The following is a 20,178-nucleotide window of genomic DNA, read 5'->3' on the forward strand; positions in this document are numbered from 1 at the left end:
GTATAGAATAACAGGCTTTTGTTTCTCTAAAATAGTAATACTTTCAAAATTTTGACTTAGATAAAAGGATGCTCATTATAGCATTGTTTAGAATATTGAGTATTTGTCAATACTATAAAACCAGTTGCCATCAAGTCCATTCCAACTGATGGTAACCCAATGTGCGCAGACTAGAACTGTGCTCCACAGGGTTTTCAAGGCTGTGACCTTTTGGAAGCAGACCACAAGGCCTTTCTTCTGAGGCACCTGTAGGTATGCTTAAACTGCCAACTTTTTGGTTAGTATTCACTTAACAATTTGTGTCACCCAAGGACTCCATATGCCCTAAAATAAGTAATTTATAAGACAAGTTACTATATATTTAAACATACCAGGTGACACTACAAATGATATCTTAGAAAAACATTCAATGACATGAGCATATAACTGTGAATATGTGACCCTAATATCTCTCAGCATGTTTTCTCCTTTTCAAAATGGGCGATTGAGAGCTTGGCATAACTAATACCATGATGATACTGTAAAGAACCTCTAAGTGTTTTTTGCTTGGTGTTCGGTACACTCACTTTCAATGTCTTCTTTATTACACCAGCCACACTGGTCTCTTACCAAAGGTGTGTGGGGCCTTCTCGGCTCTTGCAGCCTTGGTCTCCCTCCTTTTTATTGTTTTCTTGGGGGATGGCCTTCAGCCTGCAAGACAGCGGCTAGGAAGGCTGCCGAGTGCTTTTGGTCTGTAACTTTCTTCTTGCTTCTTATCTCAGTTAGAGTGCACTTGGTAGACTATTTCCACTAGCCGAGTCCAGAAGCATGCTTTTAGTCTGATGAAGAGTTTCTTGTAAGTGTCTTGTGATGTATACGCATCCAACCATCTGCAGGCTCCGTGCCTGAAGACACTATATAATCCTTGGAAAAATTATATATAAGCTCTGACATAAAAATTGCTTTTCAGGACCCCATGAAGGCAGCCACTGTTGCTGTCAGGTGTCCCATTCGTGTTACTTCCTTATAAACTTTCTCTGTCTTTCTGACTTGGAGTATGTTTCATTGGCTTGACTGCTCCGGGGCACGGACCCTAATCAGGAAACAAATAGGAGAGAAATTTCTTGGACACCAACTGAAAGGACAACCCTAACCATAAGAATCAGCACCAAACTGGTTTCTTTGAAGCAGAGGTGAAATATACACCCATTCTCCAACTTCTCCACCATTCTGACCTCAGCTGTTCTCCCCACAACATTCTTTCTCTATTGGGTTTGATAATTCATTGGAACAGTCACAGAGAACTCATGGAAACAACATAACTGCAACAACAACCTTAATAACAGAAAAGGATACAAACAGAAATGAAGATATACGGAAGTCAGGGTTTGGGAGGGTCCCACCATGGGACCTCAGTGTCTAAAAGGAGACCTGCTTACTTCTCAAAATGATTACTGTTGGTGAGAACCACTGTTCATTCTCACCCATCAGGAAACTTTCACCCAGGAAGCTCAATGACATCACTCCTCGGGGTCTGCTATTGGTTGCTCCTCTCAGCTCTTGGGTGGGGTTCAGTCTTTACACTGCTGACACCACCTGGATTTGTTCATTGTCTCCACTTCTTCTGGTACTGTTGCAGTTACTTCCTCCATCACCATCGCAGGTTTACTTGGTCTGGGAGGCCATAGCTTAGGATTCCTGTGTCCCGCACTCCTGACTCAGGTCCATCAGGAAGCCCCACCTGTGCTTTCAAATTCTAGGATTTTTATCAGTTACCCGGCAGCATCCCCCCTCCCGGCCCCCAGCTAATCCATGCAAAGGCCAACTACTGCATGGGGCTTTGGAACCGGGACTAAAGGGTCAAATTGCATTTTTTTTTAGTAAAGTGATTCTATGCCATGCAATAACAAAAATATTGAAAAAGAAAAAGCAAGGTATAGGTGTCATTTCATTTAGAATCATGAATTTATGTATATATGAGCACATACATAAGAAATAGTTTGACCAGTGGATACTGAGATATTATAACAGTTGTCACAGAGTGATGGAAACATGAGTGATTTTAATAGTTATCCTTTTTATTGACAAGTATGCAATCCATGCCCTGGGCCTTCCCAGCTGCTGCTTTACCTGAAGTCTTTCTTGGCTTCAGCCTCTTTTTTCCCTGCCCTGTTTTCTGGGCATTTTCTTTCATTATCAAGATTGTCACTGTTTAAATATCTCTAGAGCCAGGTGTTCTGTGGCTGACAGAGAACACCTCTCCACAGGGTGAAAGAATCAACCCTCTGCAACCTACCCACCCATACTGGAGCAATAGTTTGACTGGATATAGCATTCTAGGTTAAAAGTCTGTTTCTCTCAGATATGGGTAGGTATTGCTTCCTTCCCCAATAGCAAATTAAACCAAAATGGAATCAAATCAATGACCTGGAAGATTAAATAAGGAAATCTTCCTGGGAGATAAAGAAAGAAGACAAAGGATATAAAATTTTAAAGAAAAGAACTAACAATTGAGGAGATACATTGTCTAAAAGAAAGAGGAAGAAGAGAAAGGGAAAGGGGAAAGCAAGGAGAAATGAATTCCAGAACTTAAAAAAAGAGGAGAGAAGGAATACAGGGGGAAAGTAATTAAAAAATAATAACAATAACAAGAAAATTCCTCCGGGCTGAAGAAGTATTTATATCTTCAGAATTAAAGTGCCTTTTTTTTTTTTTTTTACCCCAACCTAGTAGTCATATTCTAGTAAGTCATAATTTTTATTATGATAGGACAAGATTAAAATATGTCTGGAAACAAAAAGATGCAGAAAACATGTCATCCGAACATTTTTATTGCAAATAAAAAAAGACAAACCTCACAGATATGCTTCAGCAACCCCAGAAAATAAAATTCAAAAAAAAAGAAAGACAAAGGACACAGAAATCAATATAACTTTTTAGAAAGTTCAAATAATTATTGATAATGCAGGTAAGAAGTTTTGTTTTTTTTTTTCAATTGTGCTTTAAGTGAAAGCTTACAAATCAAGTCAGTCTCTCATAAAAAAAAACTTATATACACCTTTCTATGTACTCCTTTTATGTACTCCTGGTTGCTCTCCCCCTAATGGGACCGTGCATTCCTCTTCACCCTGCACTCCCCATGTCTATTCAGTCAGCTCCTGTTCCCCTCTGCCTTCTCATCTTGCCCCCAGATAGGAGCTGCCCACATAGTATCATGTGTGTACTTACGCCAAGAAACTCACTCCTCACCAGTATCATTTTCTGTCTTATAGTCCAGTCCAATCCCTGTCTGAAGAGTTGGCTTTGGGAATGGGTCCAATCTTGGGCTAACAGAAGGTCCAGGGACCAGACCTCTGGGGTCCTTCTAGTCTCAGTTAGACAATTAAGTCTGGTCTTTTTATGAGAATCTGAAGTCTGCATCCCTCTGTTCCCCTGCTCCATCAGGGATTCTCTCTTGTATTCCCTGTCAGGGCAGTCATCGGTTGTAGCTGGGCAGCATCTAGTTCTTCTGGCCTCAGGCTGATGCAGTCTCTGGTTTATGTGGCCCTTTTTGTTTCTTGGGCTCATAATTACCTTGTGTCTTTGGTGTTCTTCATTCTCCTTTGGTCCAGGTGGGTTGAGGCCAATTGATGCATCTTAGGTGGTCACTTGCTAGCACGTAAGACCCCAGTTGCCACTCAACAGGCAAGAAGTTTAACGCAAATGATAAGGAAAATATTTTAGAAATAGAAGACAGATAATGTTTAAGAGAAATTTAAAAAATAGTATGGAACTAAACTTTATACCCCTTGTGAGATATAGAGGTGAGGGGAATAAAAGCTACAAAGGCATTCCTTTCTGAAGGAAGATTACAGGTATTGATTAATTCTCGATATTGACAGAATTGTATGTATTTTCTAAAAAATAGAAAGAAGACATAGAATTTTCAATTACTAGGCAAAACCAAAATAGAATAAAACATTAAATCGATCAGGTAAAATTCAGAAATTTTTAAAACAGAAGAAAGCACGGTGAATAGAAATAACAAAATAGTACGACAGAAATAAGAACAAACACATCATTACTGACAATTCGTCTCAGGTAAATGCGTCTATAAATTGAAATTCTTGGTTTAAAACACACATCCAAACCCGTTGCCATCAAGTCGATTCCTACTCATAGTGACTGTATAGGACAGAGTACAACTGCCGCATAGGGTTTCCAAGGAGCGGCTGGTGGATTCGAACTGCCAACCTTTTGGTAGCAGCTAAGCTCTGAACCACTGCACCACCAGGACTCCAAAACACACACAGACACACGAAATACTTCATCAAAATTTAAAATTTGGGGCATCAAAAGACTTTATCAACAAATGGAGAGATAGCCTACAGAAAGGGAGAAAATATTTAGAAACTACATATCTGAAAAGTGTTTAATAACCAGAATACAGAAAAAACTCCTACAACTCAACATAAAAAGACAACCTAATTAAAAAAATGGGCCAAAGACTAAAATAGACTAAAGAAAATATACAAATGGCCAATAAGCAGATGAAAAGATGATCAATGTCATTAGGTATTAGGCAACTGCAAATCCAAACCACAATGACATACCACTTCATCTCCCCACTAACTCACTGCTGTTGAGTCATGGCCCCACTAAGATGACTATTGTCAGAAAAACAGAAAATAGCAAATTGGAACCCTTATCCATTAAAAAAAAAAAAAATTTTTTTTTTTTTTCTTATCCATTGCTGGTGGGTTATAAAATGGTGGAGCCGCTGTGGACAAGAGAATGGTGGTTCTTCAAAAAGTTAAAAATAGACTACTATAATACAAAGCCAGTTGCTGTTGAGTTGGTTTAGCCTCGTGATGACCCCATGTGTGTCAGAGTACAACTGTGCTTTGTAGGGCTCTCAGTGCTGATTTACAAAAGTAGATCTTCAGACCTTTCTTCCAAGGCACTTCTGGGTGGACTCAAACTGCCGAACTCTCGGTTAGCAGCAATCATGTCAACCATTTGTATGACCCACGGACTCCAGAACTACCATACGATTCAGCAATTTCACTCTTAGGTGTATACCCAAAAGAACTGAGAGCAAAGACTCAGACAGGTACTTGTACGCCAATGTTTACTGCAACGTTATTTACAATCGCCAAAAGGTAAAAACAACCCAGGTGTCCATCAACAGGTGAATGGATGAGCAGAATGCAGTGTATCCGTACAATGGGATATTATTCAGCCATAAAGAGAAATGAAGTTCTGATACATGCTATGCTATAGATGACCCTTGAAAACATGATGCAGAGTGAAATAAGCCAGACGCAAAAGGACAAATATGGTATCATCCCATTTATATGAAATTTCCAGAATGGACAAATGCACAGAGACAGGAACTGGATTAGTGTTTACCATGGGCTGGGGAAAGGGACTGTGAAATAAAATGATAAGTTTTGTTTTATGAAAACAGAATTCTCTTGCCCATGACACTGAAAGCATCTCATTAAGTGTTAGAAACCTATTTGCTGTATAATCATATATATATATATGCTATTTAACAATATATATATATAATTTTTAAATCTTATAGTCATGCCTTAAACTGTAACTATCCTTTAGAAGCAGCTTTTCTAGTTTCACGTAATTCCATTTAGATGATCAGCCCACTGAAACTCACTTGAAACTTGTCCTTTCAAAAACAATTGAAGATTAATGAGCATGTCCTGCTTCTAAGACTCCAGAGGTCTTACAGTCATGGCTCACTGATTTTGCAATTGTCTTAGCAAGATTGCTGTTTTTCTATTATTTATAATGTTTGAGCACATCTGCTCTTTTATTAAGATTTATATATTCTGATATAATTGTCAGCCAATCAAACATTTTTTGCTCAAAGTTTCTGATGAAATCATGTATGTTGTTGTTGTTAGGTGCTGTTGAGTCAGTTCATACAGCGACTGTACGCATATCAGAATGCAACACTGCCCGGTCCTATGCCATCTTCACAATCATTATTGTACTTGAGCCCATTGTGGCACCCACTGGGTCGATCCATCTCATCGAGGGCCTTCCTTTTTTTCCCTGAGAAACATATAAGTACCCTGAAAATCGTAATTACTTGGGGGCACTGATTTACTGGGTAATGATATGCCATTCAACATTAAAGTTGTCTATTAAACCTGCATGTTGTTGTTCTTATGTGCCATCGAGTCGGTTCCAATCCATAGCGACCCTATAGAAAGAAGTAGAACTGCCCCAGAGGGTTTCCCGGGAGCAGCTGGTAGGTTTGAAGTGTTGACCTTTTGGTTAGCACCAAGCTTCTAACCACTACGCCATCAGTGCTGTTAGCAGTGTTCTGAGTTGCTCGTTTTTGATAGGATGAATTGAGAGTTATCGCTTAATGGGTACAGAGTTGCTGTTGGTGGTGATGAAAAAGTCTTGAAAACACATGTAGAAAGTGAGCTAGTGTTTGTTCTGCTGTTTATGTTTTCATCAGCATCAACGAAAGATAGACAAATAATTAAAAAAATTAAAAAGTAACAGGATTAGGAAAAAGTACTGGGGAAAAAAATCAAATTAAAGTGTTGGAAACTTATTTAAAAAACAAAAGTTTTGCACAGCATTGTGAATGTTCTCAATGCCACTAGGGTCACTATGAGTCAGAATCGACTCGACGGCAATGCCTTTTCTTTTTTTGAGATTGTATTCAAAACGGTTAAAATGGCAAGTTTTATGTTATATACATATTTGCCACAATAAAAAACAAGGATTGATAAAGTCTAGTGACTCTTGATGTCTTTTTGAACTTTATATTTTGTATAACATATACATACAAATAATATATGCACAAATCATAGTATCCAGCTCAATGAATTCCACAAAGTGTGAATATATTCATGATCACCCACATAAAGAGCTGGAATTAGTGGCCCCCAGAAGACCCCTCCCATCCCCGTGTCCAGAACTAACCCCCCGAGAGTAACCAGTATCTTCATTTCTAATGCAATAGGCTTGTTTTCCTTGGTTTTGAATTTTATAAAATTGGAATCACAGAGTATGAACTCATTGTGTGGAACATCTTTTGCACAGTATTAATTATATGTTGTTGCTTGTGGTTCTGGTTCCTTCATTCTTATTGCTATATAGTATTTTATTGTATAATTTTCTCCCAATTTATTTATCTGTTCTACTGTTGATTGGCATTTGGGGAATTTCCAGTTTGGGGTTGCTAGGAACTTTGTTGTATTTTTCTTCCGGTGAATTGAGTTATGTGATTGCCTGTTAATAAAAAGGCTGGAGCTTCGAGTCCACCCAGAGATGGCTCAGAAGAAATGCCTGGCAAACTACTTTCTGAAAAATCAGCCATTAAAAACCTTATGGAACACAGTTCTACTCCGACACATGTTGGGTCACCATGAGTTGGAGTTGACAGTGGCTGGTTATACACCTAGGGGTGGAATTGGTGGCCCATATGGTTTACATGGACACCCTGGTGGCATAGTGGTTAAGAGCTATGGCTGCTAACCAAAAGTTTGGCAGTTCGAATCCACAAGGTGTTCCTTGGAAACCCCATAGGGCAGTTCTACTCCGTCTTGCAGTGTTGCTCTGAGTTGGAATCGACTTGATGGCAATGGATTTTTTAATGTGGTATGGTAAACATAAGAAGCCTTGGTGTCACAGTGGTTAAACACTCAGCTGCTAACTGAAAAGTTGGTGGTTCAAACTAGCCAGCTGCTTCTCCAGAGAAAGATGTGGCAGTCTGCTTCCATAAAGATTACAGCCTTGAAAACCTTATGGAGCAATTCTGCTCTGTACTATAGGATCACAGTGAGTAGGAGTTGACTCGTCAGCAATGGGTTTGGTATGGTGTTTTAGTCATCTAAAACATCTAGTGCTGCTGTAATAGAAATACCACAAGTGGATGGCTTTAATAAACAAAAATTTATTCTCTCAGAGTCTTGGAGGCTAGAAGTATGAATTCAGGGTGCCAGCTCCAGGGCAAGGCTTTCTCTCTCTGTTGACTCTGGGGGAAGGTCCTTGTCATCATTCTTCCCCTGGTAAAGGAGCTTCTCAGCACAGGGACCCTGTTCTCCTGGCTCTTGTTTCTTGGTGGTATGAGGTTCTGCAGTCTCCCTGCTTGCTTCTCTCTTTTGTATCTCAAAAGAGATTGACTTAAGACACAACCTGGTCTTGTAGATTGAGTCCTGCCTCATTAACATAACTGCCCCTAATTGTGCCTCATTAACATTATAGAGGAAGGATTTACAACGCATAGGAAAATCACATCAGACGACAAAATGGTGGACAATCACACAATACTGGGAATCATGGCCTAGCCAATGTGACAGATATTTTGGGGGGACACAATTCAATCCATAACATATAGTATACATATTTGCATTTAAATAAGATCCAGCTAAAATTTTCCAGTTTATACTCCCACCAGCAACATATGAGATTGCTGGTGTTTCCACATCTTAAAAGCGAGACCTCAGGACTAGGAAGAAAATTTCCTTCTTCAACATCCTGAAGCCTTTCTTCCTGTTCTCGGATTGACCTCTTTTTAGCGTGATTGATCACAGGCATGCCTGTATCCTTCAGTGGAAACCCTATCTTCACTCAGAGGTGCTGGTCTTGGCACATGACTCTACCAAATCACATAATTGATTGGTATCTCTGCCTATCTCAAAGTTGGGGTTATATCACCTCAAGTGGTCATCACTACTTCAGCTAAAGCAGGTCCACACAAGTTCAGTGGAATTTCTTTTTTATCTGTGCGTATCATGAGTTCCAAAATACTCGGAGCTAATTCCTCTCAAGGGCTCACTTACATATGTAGTTATAGATGTTTGCTTAGGGCATTGCCTCCACACTCCAATCTTCTTGAAGTTCAGGTAGACAGTGGTCTGCTCTATCTGACCATTGGGACTGCCTAGTAATGACAGTGGGTAGGCACACTGACCATGCCGTTCATATTCTGACACCTGCTGTGTCTCCCAGGGTTAATTAATTTTGTAGTTGAGATTACCCTCATCTTGTGGTTAACTCCGTGGGGCACCCTAATTGTCAGTCCCTGATGCTTGGAGCTGGAGCCCTGGTGATGCAGTGGTAAACAGCATGGTTACTAATCAAAAAAGATCAGCAGTTTGAATCCACCAGCCACTCCTTGGAAACCCTATGGGGGAGTTCTACTCTGTTCTATAGGTCACTATGAGTTAGAATTGACTCAACTGCAAAGGGTTTGATTTTTTGGATGCTCAGAGCTTAGAAGTTAGGAGGTCATGACAAGGATGCTGTTCACTTAGTTACACTTGGTCTTAGCCAAAAGGCTGAGAAGCAATGTGTCTGCTTACTTCCTAGGCAGGTCTTTCCAATGCACATTCAAAGGTATTTCCATTTATTTGGTTCCATCCACATAGTATCTCATAGAACTCCTGTTTTGTGTGTGTATGTGCTGATGCAGATTTTCTCCCCAATTTTTGTGTTTTTTTTTTTTTTTTTGGTCATTTTAATGGTGATATGAGCAGAAATGAAATTTAGCATGAGGGTAAAAAAATCACCGTCTTGATTTGTGATACTTTATCACTGGTTAAAGGTGCACAAATGTCACTGCTGCTTTTCTTCTCAACTGCAATTCTGTTCTACTATTTTGGTCTGGAGTTCCTGGGTGGTACAAACAACCAAAGCACTTGATTGCTAACAAAAAGTTTAGAAGTTCCATTCCTCCCAGAGGTGCCTGGGAAGACATGGATGGTGATCTACTTTCAAAAAATCAGCCATTGAAAACCCTATGGAGCATAGTTCTACTGTGACACATGTGGGGCCACCATGAGTTGGAGTCAACTTGAAGGTAATTGGTGTGGTGTATATTTTGGTCTATCTATTCTTGGAAACCCTGGTGGCTTATGGTTATGTGCTATGGCTGCTAAGAGGTTGGCAGTTTAAATCCACCAGGTGCTCCTTGGAAACTCTATGGGGTAGTTCTACTCTGTCCTATAGGGTCGCTATGAGTTGGAATCGACGCGAGAGCAGTGGGTTTATTCTTGGCCACTGGAGTCACTGGGTAGTGCAAATGGTTACCCCACTCAGCTGCTAACCAAAAGCTTAGAAGTTCAAGTCCATTCAGAGATGTCTCAGAAGAAAGGCCTGGCAATCTACTTCTGAGAGATCACAGCCTTGAAAACTCTATGGAGTACAGTTCTACTGTGCCATACATGGGGTTACCATGAATCAGAATCAACTCAATAGCAACTGGTTACTTGTTTATTGGCCATTTTCATGCAAATTTCATTTTTAGATTTCAAAAAATGTTACTATATTATTACTATTTGATAGTTAAAGCAATTCTGAGAAAAAAGAATAAAGTGGGAGGTTTTATTCTTCCTGATGGCAAGGATTACTATGTAGCTACAGTAATTAAGACAGTGCATGACTGGTGGAGGAATAGACACACAGCTAACGGAGTAGAGATGGGACGCCAGCCCAGGCAGCTGTCTCTAAAGGCTGGGTTCTTGATCTCTCAACTAAACTGCCGATCCACAGGAGAACACTTTCCATTAAAAAAAAAAACAAAAAACCATAAAATCCCTTGTTAATTTGTTTAAGTTGATGTAAAGTTGAACATTCTAGTGCCTGGACAATATGGCAAGCTAACTCAGGCTGCTGTTTCCTCTTTCAAACCCAACTCAAAAAATCTTTCAAAAGTAAGAGGGGATTCAATTCATTTCAGAAGATAATTTTATAACTTTGAGGTCCCTGGGAAGACAAAAGATGACTGGGTCCTCATGTGGGAGGGAAATAGCCCAGAAATGGATTCTGTTGTCGTCTCTTCAAAGTAGGCCAAGATGAGAACTTGTCTCTCTGGTTCGTTCTTCTTTCCTTGGCTCTTTGTGCGTTGATAGCTTAAGAGAGGATAGCAGAAATAATTTCTTACACTGTGTCCGGGAAACAGTAGCAGTTCAAATAAATATTTGATGAATAAAAGAAGATATTGGGGAAGGAACTTGGTGAGAAAAGAAATGATGACACAAGGTGGCTTGCCTAGAGTCCCTGAAGCACATCTGGCTATAATGGTTATGAACATCCTGAATGTTTTCATAAAGTTTTATGGCAATCTTTATTGCTACTCTATCCTTGTTGCTGCTTTTCCCGTCTGATTCCTCCAAGTGTTATGTCTTCCTCACATTAGCGTAGGTGACTGAAGAGTCCTGGGGGAGACACACAAGTGAGCAAGAAAAGAATATGGTGAAGGGAAGCGAGATGACGAGCTTCCAAGAAGTCTAGCTCACCTTGGTCTCCGGAAATGTCCCTCTGGTGTTTGCTGTGGAGAGAAAAAAAGAAAAAAGTACCGTGCTATTAGCTCCTACTTAGACACTACTCCCAGACTTTATTCCCTAGGGCACAGAACTATTATGTTTAATATATAGATTTCCATCTTCTCCTGTTGCTCTTCTGTGAAATCCATCCTTTAATGCTGCTCACCATGAAGTTCCTCTAAGATTCCATCTACCCTCTTAGCCCTCCATGAACCCTTATTAATAAAGCCCTTCCTCTCTCTGATGCTGTTTCCATGGATTATTTTCCCTTTTTTTTTTTTTTCTTTTGCCTTCTCTAACCAACACAATATTTTTTAGTATTGGTCCTCTAACCAATATAGTATTTCTCCAGGGATCACTTTCCTGTCATTCCTTTACGTTCCTTAGACTACCATCCATGGGTGGCTCACCTTACTGTATAGAAGGAAACTGGAGGCACAGGCAAGGGTGGACAAACCCTGAGTCACACACAGGATTCTCACAGAATGAGTCTGGCAGTAGGTGCTGCTCGGTGATGTCTGCTTCTTTCTCCCTTCTTTCTAGATGGGCATTTACCCACTGCCATTAAGTCAATTTCTACTCACAGCAATCCTATAGGGCAGAATAGAACTGGCCCTCAGGTTTTTCAGGGCTGTAAATCTTTTCAGAAGTAAACTACCTCATCTTTCTCCCTCCGAGTGGCTGGTGGGCTCTAACCACCGACCTTTCGATTGGAAGACGAGCACTTTAACCACTGCTCCAGAAGGGCTCCCTTAGGTGGGCATAGTAGGACTAAATCTCCTACCCTCTTCCTAACTACAGATCACTACCTAGAGGGTCTGGAAGATGTGCATCTGCTGGCACAGTGAGGCTGATTGTGTCTTTCAATTCTGCTGGGCTAGCTGCAGACAGAGGAGAGCAACAGGGTAACCAACTCATACATAAAGCTGCAGCAGCACAACTCTGAGCAGAGCTGGCAGAGGACCCAACTACAGAGACTGAGAGGAGAGTAGGTGGCTGACTATTGACCAGGAAATTGGCTGAATTGCAAGCAGCTATTAAAAGAAAAAAAAAAAAATTTTTTTTTTTATTGGCTGTATTGGAGGCAGCTGGGAGCACAGATTAAAAGGCTGGTATTCGTGTTGCAGCTTCAAGGTTACTGGGCAGCAACTTCAAGGACATGGCTCTTCACTGCTACAGAACCTTTGTCTCAGTTCTTGCAAAGTTACATGTCAAAGTGAAAATCCTCTGGATGCCTCTAGATGCATTCAGTGACTCCTCCCATCACACTCCAAGAAGTCAGGTTCCTCTTCAACTCAGGGAATTTCTCCTGGCTGAACACTCCTCCCTCAACTGGAGATATTCTCTCTCTTGCCTGATTTTGTTCATTTTGTCTTGTACCCCAGGTTCTCCCTGATTGCCTAGTCCCATCAAAATAAAGACTCAACACCTGCCCAAAAGCAAGATGAGGGGGTGAGAAAGGACAGGAAAACTGGATGAATGGACACAGAGAACCTGGGGTGGAAAGGGAAAGAGGGAGAGTGATGACACGATGCGGGGATTGCAACCAATGTCAAAAACAATTTGTGTATAAGTTTTTTGAATGAAAAACTAACCTGCACTGTAAACTTTCACCTAAAGCACAATAAAATTTTTTTTTTAAATGGAGACTCAATGGACCATCTGCCTTTTTTTCTTTTCTAATTCAGCTTCTCTACAAGAACCTTCCTCTAGAAATCTCCTGTTTCCATTTAGACCCACAGATTTCACATCAAGGGCAAGTGATGTGATGAAGTCTTTATTGCACACACAGCACCACAAAACAGCCCCACTTCTGTGGGAAGAGGCATCTGACAAGAACGACTTTGCAGTTTCTCACCTGCGCCTTCTGTCTGTTGGATGCTCCACACCTGGGAATAAACTACATCCTTATCTGCAGCACCATCTAGAAGGAGAAGACAAGAGTTCACAGATGTCATGGCCAGTGGCTCAAACTCTAAACATGTCTATCCAGTCCCCTGTTCCTTAATTAACTTCCCAATCCCAACATGATCCTGAGGAATTAACTAGTACTCCTGAGGGTTGGGTGGCTAGGAAAACAGTCTAGGCCATATTAACTTTATGGTCTTTTCCCTCGCTCCCTCTTTCCTCCTTGGTTCAGCCCCAGAGCCCCTTCCAAGGAAGAAACTCACCATTTGCATAGTCTGGCTGCCCTTTCTCTGTCACTGTGAGTGTGTTGGAGTAGATGGTCTCACAATTGGCATACAGGGGCTGCAGCTCCCCCACTGCTGGGAGTGGGCTGGAATGGGTGGACTCTTGAGAGCCTGAGCTGGAAGGACCTCTGTGAGAAAATGAACTGACTACATGATAATCCCAAGAACAGTGAGTGAGAAAAGAAATGAGAGAATCTTGGGAGAGAGGGTGTAAGAAGCCAGGCAGGTGTCACCGTCCTTGGGTGATATTATGGGCCTTTGTATAGACTACCTGTGTGTGGTCTCTCAAGGTGTCCCAAGATGAAACCAGATTGTCACTGCAGGTGAGCTTCCAGAGACAGGGCCAGAGATACATTACTTAATCACAATTTTTTTTTTTCTAGTATAGCTGTTTTTTAAGTTCATATTCATTGCCTTTGTTTTATTGTTGTTGAAGAAAGTATTTTTGTAATAGGTTAGCTACACTGGTTTGGCAGAAATTTTCTATTTCTTCTCTTTGGCCTTTTCAAATGTTATGAATAAAACCAAACCTACTGCCGTCAAGTCGATTCTGACTCATAGTGACCCTATAGGACAGAGTAGAACTGCCCTGTAGAGTTTCCAAGGAGTGCCTAGTGGATTTGAACTGCCAGCTTCTGGATTAGCAGTCGTAGTGCTTAACCACTACCGCACCAGGGTTTCCAGAGTCATAAATAAGACAATGATATTACCCCAGAGTTAATTTTTTTCTTCTAATAAACACTCATAGGACTTTACCTGCATATTACTCACTACTTTTTCTTTCTTTCTCATACTCTGTACATGTCTTACATCTCCTTTAATAAAGTATGTCCCTTGAGGAAAGAAATAAACTCCATAGTATGCATATTTCATCCTTTTGACATCTAACAAGAACTCATACATTACAGGTACCCAAAAAATAATCTTGAATATACAAATTAGGAAATTAATTTTAAAATATCTAATTCTATCCAAGAACACACCCAGGATCATGTGGGCCATCCTCAGACAATGCCCTGAAGCATAAATATAATGAAGTAGAGAATTGAGGAATTATTATGGCCTTGAAATCTATGTACAAACAGAGTAATAACAAGTGTTTAAAACTGCAAGTAAGGAGATCACTAGAGTTGCAATTTTGAATAGGAAGAGTTCTCACCTGGGTACATTAGAGGCAGAACTTCCTCCTGAAAAGCAGATAAAGAAACATTTATTTCAGCAGAGGGAGCTTTATGTCTCAAAGCTTTTGCTTGACTTAACTGTGTATAATCAGCCTGGAAAATACATGATATAGAATAGGAATTCAATTGTATTTCTTCCAAATGGCTATTTATTCCAATACTATCAGTTGAATAATCCATCCTTTTTCCCCAGTGCTTTGAAATGTCACTTCAAATGGCAAACCTCACAGACATTTGCCTGGGTTTCTGGATATTCTATTTTGTTCTATTTTTTCCTTGTCTAATCACATACCTAAAACAATGTTTTAATTATCGTAAAATATGATATATTTTACGGTTTAATATGCTATCATCTCAGCATGTGTTTCCACAATCAACTGGCACATGGAATTAGGGCATGGAAGGTCAATCTTTGACTCCTAAAAGCTCCCATCAGGAATGACACACACCACTTCTGTCATTTCACTGGTCATACATAACTTCAAGGAGTCAGGGAAATGCAAAATTCCCATTTCCCCAGAAGTAAAGGAAAACTGGATGTTGTTGAATATTAACATCTTTTGCAAGATTAATTACAAGAATATAAATAAAGACATTTGTCCAAGGTCTAACCCTCCAAAAGCACAATAGGCACAGACGATTTAACGGGAATGCTCCATAAAACTTTGAAAGAATAGGCAATTTTTTTGCTATATAAACTGTTTCAAAACATATAAAAGAAAAGAAAACTTTGAACTTCCTTTTGTGAAGATAAAATAACACTGAGTACTCTTAAAGGGGGAAAAAAAAAATCTCTGAACCTGCTAAGGTTAAAAGCAAAGAGTTTTATTAAGAGATGTACAATTCACAAATTAGACAGCATTCAGTAAGAAAATGCTCTAAAGTCTGAAAGGGGATTTTTGTATATGAGGGTGGGGGGTTACATATATATCACAAGTAAACTTCTCATAATGTCAGTCAATCTAATTTCCATCACAGACTTTCTGGGGACAACCTGTGTAAGTGTTCTCCCTATAACATGCTGCATAAACATTTTCTCCTGAGAACAGAGCATTTTTGTCATGCTGTTCCTGGAACACTTTTTTCATAAATTTAAGCAAGCATAACCACATAATTATTCACCCGGAAGGAAGAGGAGTGCACGTATTCTGAAAGCAGGAGCAAGGATCTGGGGAAAAGGGGAATTTGATTTTAGACCTGGGTCAGCAACCTTAGTCAAGCCAAACACCTCAGTTTTAAAATGCTCTTATACACTCCTCCCTTCTGATCATGAATTTCTGTAGACATTCCTTGATCACTACTATAAGAGTGCTTTCTTCTGCATGGATTTTTTAGGTTGTTTTATTAAATTTCAGACCTAGTTTTCATTTTCCAGTATTCAGCTATTAATTTCTTCACCATGCCACAGCTTAGACACTCTGCTTCTGTGATTCTCTGGTTGGGACATGTGTACAGCAAGGCCACATTTGGAGTCTAAAAGACTAACTTAAGGTGTAAACTGGGGTTCTTTAAAAATACATAATTCTATGCATTGTCAGGGAAATAGTGTCCTGATTACAAATGTTAGAGAAACAATTCATATAATATTTGATTAACCCCAAAATAATTATTACAATAACTAAGATAATCAATCTAGTCTGGAATAAAAATGTAACTAAGAGCCAATACTATTAGGTAACCAGTTAAAAATATCAAGAAAAGGAGTATTAGGTATAGGAGGTATTGAATGAGGCTAAGAAGCTTTTTTGTGTGTGTGTGAGTTTTTATGATATTTTGTCCTATTTCTCTTGTAGTACTTACTCAGGCATAAAGAGAAGCATTAGCAATTAAGCAGAAAAAAAGTTTATTTGGACTTTCATATTAGAGAGAATTTCTAAGAAATAAGACCACAGGAGTATAGTAAGGTTATTAATACAAGAAAAGTTACAATCACTAAGCAAAGTCCACAAATCTTAGTAACTTGCATGATATCTTGTTCCATGATCTTGGGATTAGCTGTCTGCTTCTGCTGTCATTTGCTTCTGGCCATGAAGGGGTGTAAAGAGAATTTTTAGGTCACCGAAGGGCTGACAAGTCTAAGGAGATGCCTTAGACAAATGGATCTAAGGTTTAACTTCTAATTTTGTGACACAGGGATTGTTGAGAAGAACTAGGTATGGTCCTTTTTATAAGTCCAATATAGCCTATTTTTGCTGAAATATTTTGGTCAAATGTTTTCCATGAATTTGCAAATTAAAACTTACCTGCAGATGACAAGCAAAAATGGCTGTGGTTGATTTACAATAATAATAATTCTTAAAAGTAAAAAACCTGATGGGAATTAATTACATAACTAATGTAAAGCTAAATGAAGTCAATTCAAAATTTTTAAAAGGGTTTCAGATATAACATGTAATAATCTTAAGACATACTACTGAATAGTCAGGATATACAAAGAATATTTAATGTTAGGCAAAGTAGCATTAGAACATACCAGGGACAGAGAGAATAGTGACAAATCTCTAGGAACTTATACAATTTCTGAAATGTATTAATAATATTCAACCTAAATGTAAGTATATCTTCTGACCTGATAACATTTCTTATGCGATTTACAACATATTAAATATCCCAATTTTTTTAAATAAAACTTTCATCTTCCTCCTATCAACTTTGTTCATATCCTCCCAGTCTAACATTAGTCCTGCTAAGATTTCAGCAACCATTTCAGCCATCCCATTATGTCCATTTATATGTAAATGGAACCCCATCAATGTCTACTTTAGTCGTCTTATTTTTTAATATCCTTCTCAAGATTTCTATTCTGCTGGGAGGGGTCCTTTGACTCTTTCCTTTGTCTTCTTTGTATTCTCTTGGCAATAAGTTTAGCCTTCTTCTGTCATTTTACATCTTTTCATTAAGAACAACCCAGTAACAGAAAAATTTAACAGACAGAAAACTAAATTTTAACAATCCTGTAAATAAACCCATCAAACCCTAAACTTCTACTTAACCTTCTTCTTCCTTCTACAACTTTCCATATTCATTCAAATTCTTTTTCTGTGCTCTCCTCTTTCTCATCTTGGTATCAACATCATTTTAGGACAAACATTACTATCTTTTAAACTTTAGAATATATTCCATATACTCAGTCTAGCCCCAAAACCAAAACCAAACCCACTGTTGTTGAGTCGATTCCGACTCATAGCGACCCTATAGGACAGAGTAGAACCCTCTCTTAGAGCTTCCAAGGAGCACCTGGTGGATTCGAACTGCCGACATCATGGTTAGCAGCTGTAGCACTTAACCACTACGCCACCAGGGTTTCCCAAGTTACTTATAAAGATCTTGGAAACTGTTTTGAAGTTGACATATCACAAAACAAAAAGTTTTCTCAGAACAACTTCATTTTCATTGTTTTCTGGGACTGTTACCATTGCCGTTGAGTTGATTCTGACTCCTAGAGACCCTGTAGGACAGAGTGGCTGCCCCATAGAGTTTCCAAGGAGCTCCTAGTGGATTTGAACTGCCAATGTTTTGGTTAGCAGCCAAAGCACTTAATCACTATGCCACCAGGGTTTTCTCTGGGACTATTAGGACTATTCAATTTATATAAGTGATTATTTATTATTAAACTAGTCAGAGTAGGTCCTTTAAAGAAATATAAGCTAATTTAATAATACCACCTGGAGGTAGGAAATTATTATATTTTCATAAGCCTTTCTTTTGAATGCATTATAGGATCTTTTAGAGAACAGCTTTAGAATAATTTGTCTCTTTTAACAGCCTTAACATACTAATCAAAATAAATGTCTTCTTCCAATGTACTTTTCAAACAGACTGAATTTTATCAAAATTTCTCAGAATAGTTATTAAAAGCCTAGGTGAAAGAAGGAGTTTTTCTTGGAAGAGAAAAGAACTGAGATTTTAGATAGCCCTGTGAAAAACTCTACCTATGGCCTTCAATATGATACAGGAACTTAGAAATAACATTCTGAAACAGAAAAACAATTTAAATGTGTCTGTCTATGAGGCCAGCTCAGAAACTATGCTTATATAATACCATATAATACAAACAACCTAGTTTATTCTAGGAATATAAGATCAACTCAATATTTGATAATCAATGTAATTCACCACGTTAGGAGAAAAAAGGTGAAAAATCATATGACCATCTTAATAGATTCAGAAAAGGATTTGATAAAACTTAGCACCCACTCATGTAAAACTGCTTAGCAAACCAGGAATAGAATAGCAAAAACATCTGATGAAAAGTATCTATCAAAATCTTAGGGTTTGTTTTTGTTGCTGTTAGTTGACTTGAAGTCAAATTTCAACTCATCCACACCGAAACCCAAACCTGTTGCCATTGAGTCGATTCGGACTCACAGTGACCCAAGCCCTGCTGGTGCAGTGGTTAAGTGCTCAGCTGCTAACCGAAGGTCAGCTGTTCAAACCCACCAGCCACTCTGTGGGAAAATGTGTGGCAGTCTGCTTCCATACAGATTACAGCCTTAGAAACCCTGTCGGGGGCAGTTCTACCCTGTCCTATAGTGTTGCTAGGAAGTGCTATGAGTTTTGACTTATAGAGATGCCATATGACAGAGCAGAACTCTCCCATAGGGTTTTTTTGACTATAATCTTTACGATAGCAGATTACGAGGTCTTTCTCCTGCAGAGCGGCTGGTGCGTTGAAACTGCCAACCTTTCAGTTAGCAGGTGAGCACTTAACTGTTTGTGACGCCAGAAGAGTTCCCAAAATTATGAAATATTTAATGTTTTTTGCCTGAAGCTCTCTTGAATAGAGGTAGTGATAAAACACTGAGCTGTGCATTTTTGTTTTGTGCTTTTCTGCATGTGTGAGGTATTTGACAATAAAATGTGTTAAAAAGCACAGAAGTATTTTTAATGGCATGTCAAGTGCAGGCACATAAGAAAAAGAGAGTTGAAATGATGAGTAAGAAGCATACATTTAACTTATAATAGCAATAGAAATATTTCATATGGGTTGGCTCTAGGAAGATTTTCTTCAATGTAGTCCTCATACTTTAAATTGTGGCTCCATTGTTTTGCTTTTCCCTTCTTTCTTTCTTCTTTTTTTTTTTGAATGATGATAAAAAATGAAGATTAAAATTTTCTTTTAATGGAGGTCAGTTAGGTTTTTCCTAACCAAAAAGATTTATATTCATTAAGCAGCAATAAAGCTCTCATGAAAGGATACAAAAACTATTAAAAGTTTTTTTAAAAAATTCAGAGATAGCAACTTTAAAAGCTTTGTGTGACACATTGAATTTTTGCCCCTCATTCTTCTCCACTCCTTGTATCCTTGGCATTAGCCGTGTGGCGTTGTGGTTTCTCCAGCTGTAGGTGAATGCAGTGCAGGGAATTACTTAATAGGGCCCTTCTAGCCACGTGTGGTCTACTGCCTCCCGCAAGATGATTGGGTGGGACTACGCAAATAAGGTGCTGTGGCCCACCAAGGGAACTGGACAGCCTTCTAAAATGGCAAATAAGGTGCCTGGAATACTTGAAAGCGTGAAAGTATTCAAATAAGGT

General features: G+C 39.1%; 1 protein-coding gene across 1 annotated transcript in view; it reads right to left on the reverse strand.

Annotated features, from left to right (window-relative positions):
- Positions 1-10,571: 10,571 nt before the first annotated feature.
- LOC126073788 (Fc receptor-like protein 2) overlaps positions 10,572-20,178 on the reverse strand; it is a 32,095-nt gene continuing 22,488 nt past the window's right edge. Inside the window, exons 8-12 of the mRNA XM_049880867.1 lie at positions 14,622-14,649; positions 13,442-13,590; positions 13,129-13,194; positions 11,244-11,275; positions 10,572-11,162 (exon numbers count right to left, since the gene is read on the reverse strand). Of these exons, the coding sequence (XP_049736824.1) occupies positions 11,124-11,162; positions 11,244-11,275; positions 13,129-13,194; positions 13,442-13,590; positions 14,622-14,649 (314 nt within the window). The 3' untranslated portion in view covers positions 10,572-11,123. The remainder of the gene's footprint in view (positions 11,163-11,243; positions 11,276-13,128; positions 13,195-13,441; positions 13,591-14,621; positions 14,650-20,178) is intronic.

The sequence above is a fragment of the Elephas maximus genome, chromosome 3, assembly GCF_024166365.1.
Source record: "Elephas maximus indicus isolate mEleMax1 chromosome 3, mEleMax1 primary haplotype, whole genome shotgun sequence".
In the NCBI taxonomy this organism is placed as follows: Eukaryota; Metazoa; Chordata; class Mammalia; order Proboscidea; family Elephantidae; genus Elephas; species Elephas maximus.